The sequence below is a fragment of the Oncorhynchus gorbuscha genome, linkage group LG09 (genome assembly GCF_021184085.1).
Source record: "Oncorhynchus gorbuscha isolate QuinsamMale2020 ecotype Even-year linkage group LG09, OgorEven_v1.0, whole genome shotgun sequence".
Lineage (NCBI taxonomy): Eukaryota > Metazoa > Chordata > Actinopteri > Salmoniformes > Salmonidae > Oncorhynchus > Oncorhynchus gorbuscha.
Genome location: NC_060181.1, coordinates 53,071,193 through 53,084,900, shown reverse-complemented (window position 1 = coordinate 53,084,900; position 13,708 = coordinate 53,071,193). Strand labels below are relative to the sequence as shown.

Genomic DNA, 13,708 nt, shown 5'->3' with positions numbered 1-13,708 from the left:
GGAAAAGGATGACTGACATGTGAAGGAAGCAGCTTTGTCCTGTTTTGCCCTTACCTATCTATGCATCATTTAATAAAACTCTTTTTCTCAACATTCACATTCTCTAGTTGAGAGTCAGGCTCCCAGGAGGGATGTCGTGTTCTTGCTGGATGGATCTGATGGCACGAGGAGTGGATTCCCAGCAATGCGGGACTTTGTTCAAAGAGTAGTGGAGACACTCGGTGTGGATGAGAACAAAGATCGCGTGGCTGTGGTCCAGTACAGTAGAGATCCAGCCGCCCAATTCTATCTGAACACATACACAACAAAAGGAGAGATTCTCAACACTGTAAGAGGTCTGAGACACAAAGGTGGGAGACCTCTCAACACTGGAGCAGCTCTCCAGTATGTGAGAGACAATGTCTTGACTGCCTCCTCCGGAAGTCGACGCACTGAAGGTGTTCCACAGTTACTGATTCTGCTGAGTGGTGGAAGGTCCTTTGACAATGTTGACACTCCAGCTTCTGCTCTGAAGGAGCTTGGGGTCTTGATCTTTGGAATTGGAACAAGGAGCTCTGATAGCAGAGAATTGCAGAGGATATCACATGATCCCAGTTACGCTCTGTCTGTCTCTGACTTCACTGACCTTCCAAACATCCAGCAGCAACTTCTGTCCTCGGTGGAGTCAGTTGTTGTTATTGACGTTACGCCAGAATCGACAACAGATTTAGGTATGTGTCATCACTGTTAATTGAGAGTCAGGAAGTGTTAGTAAAATGTCAGCTGAGTCTTAGAAACAACGGTATAATTTGACCACAAGCCCCACATTTCAACTGTCTGATTGACATAATCTTTTTATTTTCTCAGTTGATCATGACACCTCCAGAAAGGATGTGGTATTCCTTGTGGATGGTTCTGATGGCACAAGGAATGGATTCCCAGCAATGCGTGATTTTGTTCAGCGAGTAGTGGGGAAACTCAATGTGGGAGGAGACAAAGACCGCGTTTCTGTTGTCCAGTACGGTAGAGATCAAGAAGTTCATTTCTATCTGAACACATACACCACAAAGGAGGACATTCTTAACACTGTGAGAAGTCTGAGGCACAGAGGAGGTAGACCCCTTAACACTGGGGCAGCCCTCCAATACGTAAGGGACAACGTCCTTACTGCCTCCTCTGGAAGCAGAAGCCAAGAGGGCGTCCCTCAGATGCTGATACTGCTGAGTGGGGGAAGGTCCAGTGATAATGTTGACATACCAGCTTCTGCCCTGAAAGACAGTGGGGTCTTGATCTTTGGCATTGGAACCAGAAATTCCAGCAGAGAGGTTCAAGGGATTGCCACTGATCCTAGTTTTTCCCAGTCTGTTTCTGAATTCACTGACCTCCCCAGCATCCAGGAGCAGTTTTTCTCCACACTCATAACTGTACAAGTTGAGGCCACACCCAAAACCCCAACAGTCATAGGTAAGAACGGATGCGTTATCTAGGACAACTAAAACAACACACATATTTCAGTCTCAGGTTCATTGAAGCAATGCTAACATATTTTCTGTTTTGTTTCTGAAACTCTTAGTGGACCAAAGCATTGCCAGAAAGGATGTAGTATTCCTGCTGGATGGTTCTGATGGCACTAGGAATGGCTTTCCAGCAATGCGTGACTTTGTTCAAAGAGTGGTAGAGAAACTCACTGTGGAGGAGAACAGAGATCGAGTCTCTGTGGTCCAGTATAGCAAAGAATCAGAGGCCCACTTCTATTTGAACACTTACACAACAAAGGAAGACGTTGTGGACACCGTAAGAGGCCTGAGGCACAAAGGAGGGAGACCCCTCAACACTGGGGCAGCTCTCCAGTATGTCAGGGACAATGTCTTTATTGCCTCCTCCGGAAGTAGGCGCCTTGAAGGTGTTCCACAGATTCTGATACTGCTGAATGGTGGAAGGTCCTTTGACAATGTAGATACACCAGCGTCTGCTCTCAAGGAGCTTGGTGTCTTGGTGTTTGGAATTGGAACAAGGAGCTCTGATAGCAGAGAATTACAAAAATATCCTATGACCCCAGTTATGCTCTTTCCGTGTCTGAATTTACTGACCTCCCCAACGTCCAACAGCAGCTTCTTTCTGCTATGGGCACTGTCATTGTACAGGTCACAACCATGACACCAACAGTAAAACCAACAATCCTAGGTAAGATAAATATGGTTGTGATCAGTTCCATTTTCACTCTTACATCAGGATTTCAGTATTTGATAGCTTTGACATTTTAGGTAGATACCTCCCGAGGCCTTTCATGTTGGATTTATTTCATACCTCTGTAGGAATGTTCTCTATGATAGCACTCAGTCCAATGCACACATTGACACTTTCTTTGAATGGTTGTTTGAGATTAGGGAAAAGGATGACTGACATGTGAAGGAAGCAGCTTTGTCCTGTTTTGCCCTTACCTATCTATGCATCATTTAATAAAACTCTTTTTCTCAACATTCACATTCTCTAGTTGAGAGTCAGGCTCCCAGGAGGGATGTCGTGTTCTTGCTGGATGGATCTGATGGCACGAGGAGTGGATTCCCAGCAATGCGGGACTTTGTTCAAAGAGTAGTGGAGACACTCGGTGTGGATGAGAACAAAGATCGCGTGGCTGTGGTCCAGTACAGTAGAGATCCAGCCGCCCAATTCTATCTGAACACATACACAACAAAAGGAGAGATTCTCAACACTGTAAGAGGTCTGAGACACAAAGGTGGGAGACCTCTCAACACTGGAGCAGCTCTCCAGTATGTGAGAGACAATGTCTTGACTGCCTCCTCCGGAAGTCGACGCACTGAAGGTGTTCCACAGTTACTGATTCTGCTGAGTGGTGGAAGGTCCTTTGACAATGTTGACACTCCAGCTTCTGCTCTGAAGGAGCTTGGGGTCTTGATCTTTGGAATTGGAACAAGGAGCTCTGATAGCAGAGAATTGCAGAGGATATCACATGATCCCAGTTACGCTCTGTCTGTCTCTGACTTCACTGACCTTCCAAACATCCAGCAGCAACTTCTGTCCTCGGTGGAGTCAGTTGTTATTGACGTTACGCCAGAATCGACAACAGATTTAGGTATGTGTCATCACTGTTAATTGAGAGTCAGGAAGTGTTAGTAAAATGTCAGCTGAGTCTTAGAAACAACGGTATAATTTGACCACAAGCCCCACATTTCAACTGTCTGATTGACATAATCTTTTTATTTTCTCAGTTGATCATGACACCTCCAGAAAGGATGTGGTATTCCTTGTGGATGGTTCTGATGGCACAAGGAATGGATTCCCAGCAATGCGTGATTTTGTTCAGCGAGTAGTGGGGAAACTCAATGTGGGAGGAGACAAAGACCGCGTTTCTGTTGTCCAGTACGGTAGAGATCAAGAAGTTCATTTCTATCTGAACACATACACCACAAAGGAGGACATTCTTAACACTGTGAGAAGTCTGAGGCACAGAGGAGGTAGACCCCTTAACACTGGGGCAGCCCTCCAATACGTAAGGGACAACGTCCTTACTGCCTCCTCTGGAAGCAGAAGCCAAGAGGGCGTCCCTCAGATGCTGATACTGCTGAGTGGGGAAGGTCCAGTGATAATGTTGACATACCAGCTTCTGCCCTGAAAGACAGTGGGGTCTTGATCTTTGGCATTGGAACCAGAAATTCCAGCAGAGAGGTTCAAGGGATTGCCACTGATCCTAGTTTTTCCCAGTCTGTTTCTGAATTCACTGACCTCCCCAGCATCCAGGAGCAGTTTTTCTCCACACTCATAACTGTACAAGTTGAGGCCACACCCAAAACCCCAACAGTCATAGGTAAGAACGGATGCGTTATCTAGGACAACTAAAACAACACACATATTTCAGTCTCAGGTTCATTGAAGCAATGCTAACATATTTTCTGTTTTGTTTCTGAAACTCTTAGTGGACCAAAGCATTGCCAGAAAGGATGTAGTATTCCTGCTGGATGGTTCTGATGGCACTAGGAATGGCTTTCCAGCAATGCGTGACTTTGTTCAAAGAGTGGTAGAGAAACTCACTGTGGAGGAGAACAGAGATCGAGTCTCTGTGGTCCAGTATAGCAAAGAATCAGAGGCCCACTTCTATTTGAACACTTACACAACAAAGGAAGACGTTGTGGACACCGTAAGAGGCCTGAGGCACAAAGGAGGGAGACCCCTCAACACTGGGGCAGCTCTCCAGTATGTCAGGGACAATGTCTTTATTGCCTCCTCCGGAAGTAGGCGCCTTGAAGGTGTTCCACAGATTCTGATACTGCTGAATGGTGGAAGGTCCTTTGACAATGTAGATACACCAGCGTCTGCTCTCAAGGAGCTTGGTGTCTTGGTGTTTGGAATTGGAACAAGGAGCTCTGATAGCAGAGAATTACAAAAAATATCCTATGACCCCAGTTATGCTCTTTCCGTGTCTGAATTTACTGACCTCCCCAACGTCCAACAGCAGCTTCTTTCTGCTATGGGCACTGTCATTGTACAGGTCACAACCATGACACCAACAGTAAAACCAACAATCCTAGGTAAGATAAATATGGTTGTGATCAGTTCCATTTTCACTCTTACATCAGGATTTCAGTATTTGATAGCTTTGACATTTTAGGTAGATACCTCCCGAGGCCTTTCATGTTGGATTTATTTCATACCTCTGTAGGAATGTTCTCTATGATAGCACTCAGTCCAATGCACACATTGACACTTTCTTTGAATGGTTGTTTGAGATTAGGGAAAAGGATGACTGACATGTGAAGGAAGCAGCTTTGTCCTGTTTTGCCCTTACCTATCTATGCATCATTTAATAAAACTCTTTTTCTCAACATTCACATTCTCTAGTTGAGAGTCAGGCTCCCAGGAGGGATGTCGTGTTCTTGCTGGATGGATCTGATGGCACGAGGAGTGGATTCCCAGCAATGCGGGACTTTGTTCAAAGAGTAGTGGAGACACTCGGTGTGGATGAGAACAAAGATCGCGTGGCTGTGGTCCAGTACAGTAGAGATCCAGCCGCCCAATTCTATCTGAACACATACACAACAAAAGGAGAGATTCTCAACACTGTAAGAGGTCTGAGACACAAAGGTGGGAGACCTCTCAACACTGGAGCAGCTCTCCAGTATGTGAGAGACAATGTCTTGACTGCCTCCTCCGGAAGTCGACGCACTGAAGGTGTTCCACAGTTACTGATTCTGCTGAGTGGTGGAAGGTCCTTTGACAATGTTGACACTCCAGCTTCTGCTCTGAAGGAGCTTGGGGTCTTGATCTTTGGAATTGGAACAAGGAGCTCTGATAGCAGAGAATTGCAGAGGATATCACATGATCCCAGTTACGCTCTGTCTGTCTCTGACTTCACTGACCTTCCAAACATCCAGCAGCAACTTCTGTCCTCGGTGGAGTCAGTTGTTATTGACGTTACGCCAGAATCGACAACAGATTTAGGTATGTGTCATCACTGTTAATTGAGAGTCAGGAAGTGTTAGTAAAATGTCAGCTGAGTCTTAGAAACAACGGTATAATTTGACCACAAGCCCCACATTTCAACTGTCTGATTGACATAATCTTTTTATTTTCTCAGTTGATCATGACACCTCCAGAAAGGATGTGGTATTCCTTGTGGATGGTTCTGATGGCACAAGGAATGGATTCCCAGCAATGCGTGATTTTGTTCAGCGAGTAGTGGGGAAACTCAATGTGGGAGGAGACAAAGACCGCGTTTCTGTTGTCCAGTACGGTAGAGATCAAGAAGTTCATTTCTATCTGAACACATACACCACAAAGGAGGACATTCTTAACACTGTGAGAAGTCTGAGGCACAGAGGAGGTAGACCCCTTAACACTGGGGCAGCCCTCCAATACGTAAGGGACAACGTCCTTACTGCCTCCTCTGGAAGCAGAAGCCAAGAGGGCGTCCCTCAGATGCTGATACTGCTGAGTGGGGAAGGTCCAGTGATAATGTTGACATACCAGCTTCTGCCCTGAAAGACAGTGGGGTCTTGATCTTTGGCATTGGAACCAGAAATTCCAGCAGAGAGGTTCAAGGGATTGCCACTGATCCTAGTTTTTCCCAGTCTGTTTCTGAATTCACTGACCTCCCCAGCATCCAGGAGCAGTTTTTCTCCACACTCATAACTGTACAAGTTGAGGCCACACCCAAAACCCCAACAGTCATAGGTAAGAACGGATGCGTTATCTAGGACAACTAAAACAACACACATATTTCAGTCTCAGGTTCATTGAAGCAATGCTAACATATTTTCTGTTTTGTTTCTGAAACTCTTAGTGGACCAAAGCATTGCCAGAAAGGATGTAGTATTCCTGCTGGATGGTTCTGATGGCACTAGGAATGGCTTTCCAGCAATGCGTGACTTTGTTCAAAGAGTGGTAGAGAAACTCACTGTGGAGGAGAACAGAGATCGAGTCTCTGTGGTCCAGTATAGCAAAGAATCAGAGGCCCACTTCTATTTGAACACTTACACAACAAAGGAAGACGTTGTGGACACCGTAAGAGGCCTGAGGCACAAAGGAGGGAGACCCCTCAACACTGGGGCAGCTCTCCAGTATGTCAGGGACAATGTCTTTATTGCCTCCTCCGGAAGTAGGCGCCTTGAAGGTGTTCCACAGATTCTGATACTGCTGAATGGTGGAAGGTCCTTTGACAATGTAGATACACCAGCGTCTGCTCTCAAGGAGCTTGGTGTCTTGGTGTTTGGAATTGGAACAAGGAGCTCTGATAGCAGAGAATTACAAAAATATCCTATGACCCCAGTTATGCTCTTTCCGTGTCTGAATTTACTGACCTCCCCAACGTCCAACAGCAGCTTCTTTCTGCTATGGGCACTGTCATTGTACAGGTCACAACCATGACACCAACAGTAAAACCAACAATCCTAGGTAAGATAAATATGGTTGTGATCAGTTCCATTTTCACTCTTACATCAGGATTTCAGTATTTGATAGCTTTGACATTTTAGGTAGATACCTCCCGAGGCCTTTCATGTTGGATTTATTTCATACCTCTGTAGGAATGTTCTCTATGATAGCACTCAGTCCAATGCACACATTGACACTTTCTTTGAATGGTTGTTTGAGATTAGGGAAAAGGATGACTGACATGTGAAGGAAGCAGCTTTGTCCTGTTTTGCCCTTACCTATCTATGCATCATTTAATAAAACTCTTTTTTCTCAACATTCACATTCTCTAGTTGAGAGTCAGGCTCCCAGGAGGGATGTCGTGTTCTTGCTGGATGGATCTGATGGCACGAGGAGGGATTCCCAGCAATGCGGGACTTTGTTCAAAGAGTAGTGGAGACACTCGGTGTGGATGAGAACAAAGATCGCGTGGCTGTGGTCCAGTACAGTAGAGATCCAGCCGCCCAATTCTATCTGAACACATACACAACAAAAGGAGAGATTCTCAACACTGTAAGAGGTCTGAGACACAAAGGTGGGAGACCTCTCAACACTGGAGCAGCTCTCCAGTATGTGAGAGACAATGTCTTGACTGCCTCCTCCGGAAGTCGACGCACTGAAGGTGTTCCACAGTTACTGATTCTGCTGAGTGGTGGAAGGTCCTTTGACAATGTTGACACTCCAGCTTCTGCTCTGAAGGAGCTTGGGGTCTTGATCTTTGGAATTGGAACAAGGAGCTCTGATAGCAGAGAATTGCAGAGGATATCACATGATCCCAGTTACGCTCTGTCTGTCTCTGACTTCACTGACCTTCCAAACATCCAGCAGCAACTTCTGTCCTCGGTGGAGTCAGTTGTTATTGACGTTACGCCAGAATCGACAACAGATTTAGGTATGTGTCATCACTGTTAATTGAGAGTCAGGAAGTGTTAGTAAAATGTCAGCTGAGTCTTAGAAACAACGGTATAATTTGACCACAAGCCCCACATTTCAACTGTCTGATTGACATAATCTTTTTATTTTCTCAGTTGATCATGACACCTCCAGAAAGGATGTGGTATTCCTTGTGGATGGTTCTGATGGCACAAGGAATGGATTCCCAGCAATGCGTGATTTTGTTCAGCGAGTAGTGGGGAAACTCAATGTGGGAGGAGACAAAGACCGCGTTTCTGTTGTCCAGTACGGTAGAGATCAAGAAGTTCATTTCTATCTGAACACATACACCACAAAGGAGGACATTCTTAACACTGTGAGAAGTCTGAGGCACAGAGGAGGTAGACCCCTTAACACTGGGGCAGCCCTCCAATACGTAAGGGACAACGTCCTTACTGCCTCCTCTGGAAGCAGAAGCCAAGAGGGCGTCCCTCAGATGCTGATACTGCTGAGTGGGGGAAGGTCCAGTGATAATGTTGACATACCAGCTTCTGCCCTGAAAGACAGTGGGGTCTTGATCTTTGGCATTGGAACCAGAAATTCCAGCAGAGAGGTTCAAGGGATTGCCACTGATCCTAGTTTTTCCCAGTCTGTTTCTGAATTCACTGACCTCCCCAGCATCCAGGAGCAGTTTTTCTCCACACTCATAACTGTACAAGTTGAGGCCACACCCAAAACCCCAACAGTCATAGGTAAGAACGGATGCGTTATCTAGGACAACTAAAACAACACACATATTTCAGTCTCAGGTTCATTGAAGCAATGCTAACATATTTTCTGTTTTGTTTCTGAAACTCTTAGTGGACCAAAGCATTGCCAGAAAGGATGTAGTATTCCTGCTGGATGGTTCTGATGGCACTAGGAATGGCTTTCCAGCAATGCGTGACTTTGTTCAAAGAGTGGTAGAGAAACTCACTGTGGAGGAGAACAGAGATCGAGTCTCTGTGGTCCAGTATAGCAAAGAATCAGAGGCCCACTTCTATTTGAACACTTACACAACAAAGGAAGACGTTGTGGGCACCGTAAGAGGCCTGAGGCACAAAGGAGGGAGACCCCTCAACACTGGGGCAGCTCTCCAGTATGTCAGGGACAATGTCTTTATTGCCTCCTCCGGAAGTAGGCGCCTTGAAGGTGTTCCACAGATTCTGATACTGCTGAATGGTGGAAGGTCCTTTGACAATGTAGATACACCAGCGTCTGCTCTCAAGGAGCTTGGTGTCTTGGTGTTTGGAATTGGAACAAGGAGCTCTGATAGCAGAGAATTACAAAAATATCCTATGACCCCAGTTATGCTCTTTCCGTGTCTGAATTTACTGACCTCCCCAACGTCCAACAGCAGCTTCTTTCTGCTATGGGCACTGTCATTGTACAGGTCACAACCATGACACCAACAGTAAAACCAACAATCCTAGGTAAGATAAATATGGTTGTGATCAGTTCCATTTTCACTCTTACATCAGGATTTCAGTATTTGATAGCTTTGACATTTTAGGTAGATACCTCCCGAGGCCTTTCATGTTGGATTTATTTCATACCTCTGTAGGAATGTTCTCTATGATAGCACTCAGTCCAATGCACACATTGACACTTTCTTTGAATGGTTGTTTGAGATTAGGGAAAAGGATGACTGACATGTGAAGGAAGCAGCTTTGTCCTGTTTTGCCCTTACCTATCTATGCATCATTTAATAAAACTCTTTTTCTCAACATTCACATTCTCTAGTTGAGAGTCAGGCTCCCAGGAGGGATGTCGTGTTCTTGCTGGATGGATCTGATGGCACGAGGAGTGGATTCCCAGCAATGCGGGACTTTGTTCAAAGAGTAGTGGAGACACTCGGTGTGGATGAGAACAAAGATCGCGTGGCTGTGGTCCAGTACAGTAGAGATCCAGCCGCCCAATTCTATCTGAACACATACACAACAAAAGGAGAGATTCTCAACACTGTAAGAGGTCTGAGACACAAAGGTGGGAGACCTCTCAACACTGGAGCAGCTCTCCAGTATGTGAGAGACAATGTCTTGACTGCCTCCTCCGGAAGTCGACGCACTGAAGGTGTTCCACAGTTACTGATTCTGCTGAGTGGTGGAAGGTCCTTTGACAATGTTGACACTCCAGCTTCTGCTCTGAAGGAGCTTGGGGTCTTGATCTTTGGAATTGGAACAAGGAGCTCTGATAGCAGAGAATTGCAGAGGATATCACATGATCCCAGTTACGCTCTGTCTGTCTCTGACTTCACTGACCTTCCAAACATCCAGCAGCAACTTCTGTCCTCGGTGGAGTCAGTTGTTATTGACGTTACGCCAGAATCGACAACAGATTTAGGTATGTGTCATCACTGTTAATTGAGAGTCAGGAAGTGTTAGTAAAATGTCAGCTGAGTCTTAGAAACAACGGTATAATTTGACCACAAGCCCCACATTTCAACTGTCTGATTGACATAATCTTTTTATTTTCTCAGTTGATCATGACACCTCCAGAAAGGATGTGGTATTCCTTGTGGATGGTTCTGATGGCACAAGGAATGGATTCCCAGCAATGCGTGATTTTGTTCAGCGAGTAGTGGGGAAACTCAATGTGGGAGGAGACAAAGACCGCGTTTCTGTTGTCCAGTACGGTAGAGATCAAGAAGTTCATTTCTATCTGAACACATACACCACAAAGGAGGACATTCTTAACACTGTGAGAAGTCTGAGGCACAGAGGAGGTAGACCCCTTAACACTGGGGCAGCCCTCCAATACGTAAGGGACAACGTCCTTACTGCCTCCTCTGGAAGCAGAAGCCAAGAGGGCGTCCCTCAGATGCTGATACTGCTGAGTGGGGGAAGGTCCAGTGATAATGTTGACATACCAGCTTCTGCCCTGAAAGACAGTGGGGTCTTGATCTTTGGCATTGGAACCAGAAATTCCAGCAGAGAGGTTCAAGGGATTGCCACTGATCCTAGTTTTTCCCAGTCTGTTTCTGAATTCACTGACCTCCCCAGCATCCAGGAGCAGTTTTTCTCCACACTCATAACTGTACAAGTTGAGGCCACACCCAAAACCCCAACAGTCATAGGTAAGAACGGATGCGTTATCTAGGACAACTAAAACAACACACATATTTCAGTCTCAGGTTCATTGAAGCAATGCTAACATATTTTCTGTTTTGTTTCTGAAACTCTTAGTGGACCAAAGCATTGCCAGAAAGGATGTAGTATTCCTGCTGGATGGTTCTGATGGCACTAGGAATGGCTTTCCAGCAATGCGTGACTTTGTTCAAAGAGTGGTAGAGAAACTCACTGTGGAGGAGAACAGAGATCGAGTCTCTGTGGTCCAGTATAGCAAAGAATCAGAGGCCCACTTCTATTTGAACACTTACACAACAAAGGAAGACGTTGTGGACACCGTAAGAGGCCTGAGGCACAAAGGAGGGAGACCCCTCAACACTGGGGCAGCTCTCCAGTATGTCAGGGACAATGTCTTTATTGCCTCCTCCGGAAGTAGGCGCCTTGAAGGTGTTCCACAGATTCTGATACTGCTGAATGGTGGAAGGTCCTTTGACAATGTAGATACACCAGCGTCTGCTCTCAAGGAGCTTGGTGTCTTGGTGTTTGGAATTGGAACAAGGAGCTCTGATAGCAGAGAATTACAAAAATATCCTATGACCCCAGTTATGCTCTTTCCGTGTCTGAATTTACTGACCTCCCCAACGTCCAACAGCAGCTTCTTTCTGCTATGGGCACTGTCATTGTACAGGTCACAACCATGACACCAACAGTAAAACCAACAATCCTAGGTAAGATAAATATGGTTGTGATCAGTTCCATTTTCACTCTTACATCAGGATTTCAGTATTTGATAGCTTTGACATTTTAGGTAGATAACTCCCGAGGCCTTTCATGTTGGATTTATTTCATACCTCTGTAGGAATGTTCTCTATGATAGCACTCAGTCCAATGCACACATTGACACTTTCTTTGAATGGTTGTTTGAGATTAGGGAAAAGGATGACTGACATGTGAAGGAAGCAGCTTTGTCCTGTTTTGCCCTTACCTATCTATGCATCATTTAATAAAACTCTTTTTTCTCAACATTCACATTCTCTAGTTGAGAGTCAGGCTCCCAGGAAGGATGTCGTGTTCTTGCTGGATGGATCTGATGGCACGAGGAGTGGATTCCCAGCAATGCAGGACTTTGTTCAAAGAGTAGTGGAGACACTCGGTGTGGATGAGAACAAAGATCGCGTGGCTGTGGTCCAGTACAGTAGAGATCCAGCCGCCCAATTCTATCTGAACACATACACAACAAAAGGAGAGATTCTCAACACTGTAAGAGGTCTGAGACACAAAGGTGGGAGACCTCTCAACACTGGAGCAGCTCTCCAGTATGTGAGAGACAATGTCTTGACTGCCTCCTCCGGAAGTCGACGCACTGAAGGTGTTCCACAGTTACTGATTCTGCTGAGTGGTGGAAGGTCCTTTGACAATGTTGACACTCCAGCTTCTGCTCTGAAGGAGCTTGGGGTCTTGATCTTTGGAATTGGAACAAGGAGCTCTGATAGCAGAGAATTGCAGAGGATATCACATGATCCCAGTTACGCTCTGTCTGTCTCTGACTTCACTGACCTTCCAAACATCCAGCAGCAACTTCTGTCCTCGGTGGAGTCAGTTGTTATTGACGTTACGCCAGAAACAACAACAGATTTAGGTATGTGTCATCACTGTTAATTTACTTCTTATGGGCAGGTGGGACGGTAGCGTCCAACCTGGCCAACATCCGGTGAAATTGCGGAGCGCGAAATTCATCCTACAGAATTATAAATATTTAACTTTCATAAAATCACAAGCTTGATACATCAAAATAATGCTTAACTTCTTGTTATTCCAGCCGCTGTGTCAGATTTCAAATAGTATTTTTGGCGATAGCACACCATGTGGTTATCTGAGGACATCGCCCTGCATACAAAAGCATGAAAAACATATTTCAACCAGGCAGGTGCACTACATATTTCAGAAATAGCGATATAATTAATGCCTTACCTTTGACGATCTTCTTTTGTTGGAACTCCAAAAGATCACAGATACATCACAAATGTTCCTTTTGTTTGATAATGTCCTTCTTTTTATCCATAAAAACTCAGTTTAGCTGGCTCTCTTCAGTCAATAATCCACCCAGTTTTCCTCCATAAAAATGCATACAAAATGAATCCCAAATGTTACTAATAAACTTTTCCATACAAGTCAAACAATGTTTATAATCAAAACTTAAATACCCTAATACGTAAATAAACAATAAAATTTAAGACGGAGAATCGTTATTGTCTTTACCGGGGATAAATACAAAAGAACGTTCTCTCTTCCACTCGCTTGGAAACACTTCAGCCAAAATTGGAGCCATTGCACTGAGAAAATACTAAAGGCTGATCCGGGAGTACCATGTAGAAGGGGCACAAGTAGAGAGCTAAAGGTGCCAGTGTCCGGCAAGAATGTCTTCAGATCAGGTTTATTGTAGATAATGATTCACCACACCACACCCCTCTGTATTGACAGTACTCACAGTGGAAATAAGCATATATAACAAAAGTGGTTCTACAAGGCATTTCTGGAATGGCAGTAAAGAGGCTAGATGGAATGTACATACACATACTGCACACTGACGTATGAATGCTAGGGATAGCATATACCGGGTAGGATACAGTAATAACATAATATCTATGCATTGCTATAAACACGATAATGACCAGACAGTAATAACATAGTTAAATGACTAAACACAATCATGTAGTATACAGGTAAATAATGCACACAACAGAGAATGACCTATGATACGCATAGGCCAGACCTACACCAATCTAATGACATTTAGAGTAGCTGGACTAGCAACTGAAATT

The 13,708-nt window shown here is 45.0% G+C and overlaps 2 protein-coding genes across 2 annotated transcripts in view; both read left to right on the top strand.

Annotated features, from left to right (window-relative positions):
- The first annotated feature begins 2,550 nt into the window (after window positions 1-2,550).
- LOC124044400 (collagen alpha-3(VI) chain-like) lies at window positions 2,551-7,264 on the top strand. Its single transcript, XM_046364050.1, is given in 8 exon segments — window positions 2,551-3,073; window positions 3,470-3,805; window positions 3,915-4,526; window positions 4,837-5,436; window positions 5,573-5,929; window positions 5,932-6,168; window positions 6,278-6,888; window positions 7,200-7,264. Coding segments are annotated over 7 exon segments (3,249 nt in total). The 3' UTR covers window positions 6,862-6,888; window positions 7,200-7,264.
- Window positions 7,265-7,269: 5 nt separating this feature from the next.
- Window positions 7,270-13,708, top strand: part of col6a3 (collagen, type VI, alpha 3) — a 40,353-nt gene continuing 33,914 nt past the window's right edge. The window contains 5 exon segments of the mRNA XM_046362680.1: window positions 7,270-7,798; window positions 7,935-8,531; window positions 8,641-9,102; window positions 9,105-9,251; window positions 9,562-10,161. Coding sequence (XP_046218636.1) covers window positions 7,276-7,798; window positions 7,935-8,531; window positions 8,641-9,102; window positions 9,105-9,251; window positions 9,562-10,161 — 2,329 coding nt within the window. The 5' untranslated portion in view covers window positions 7,270-7,275.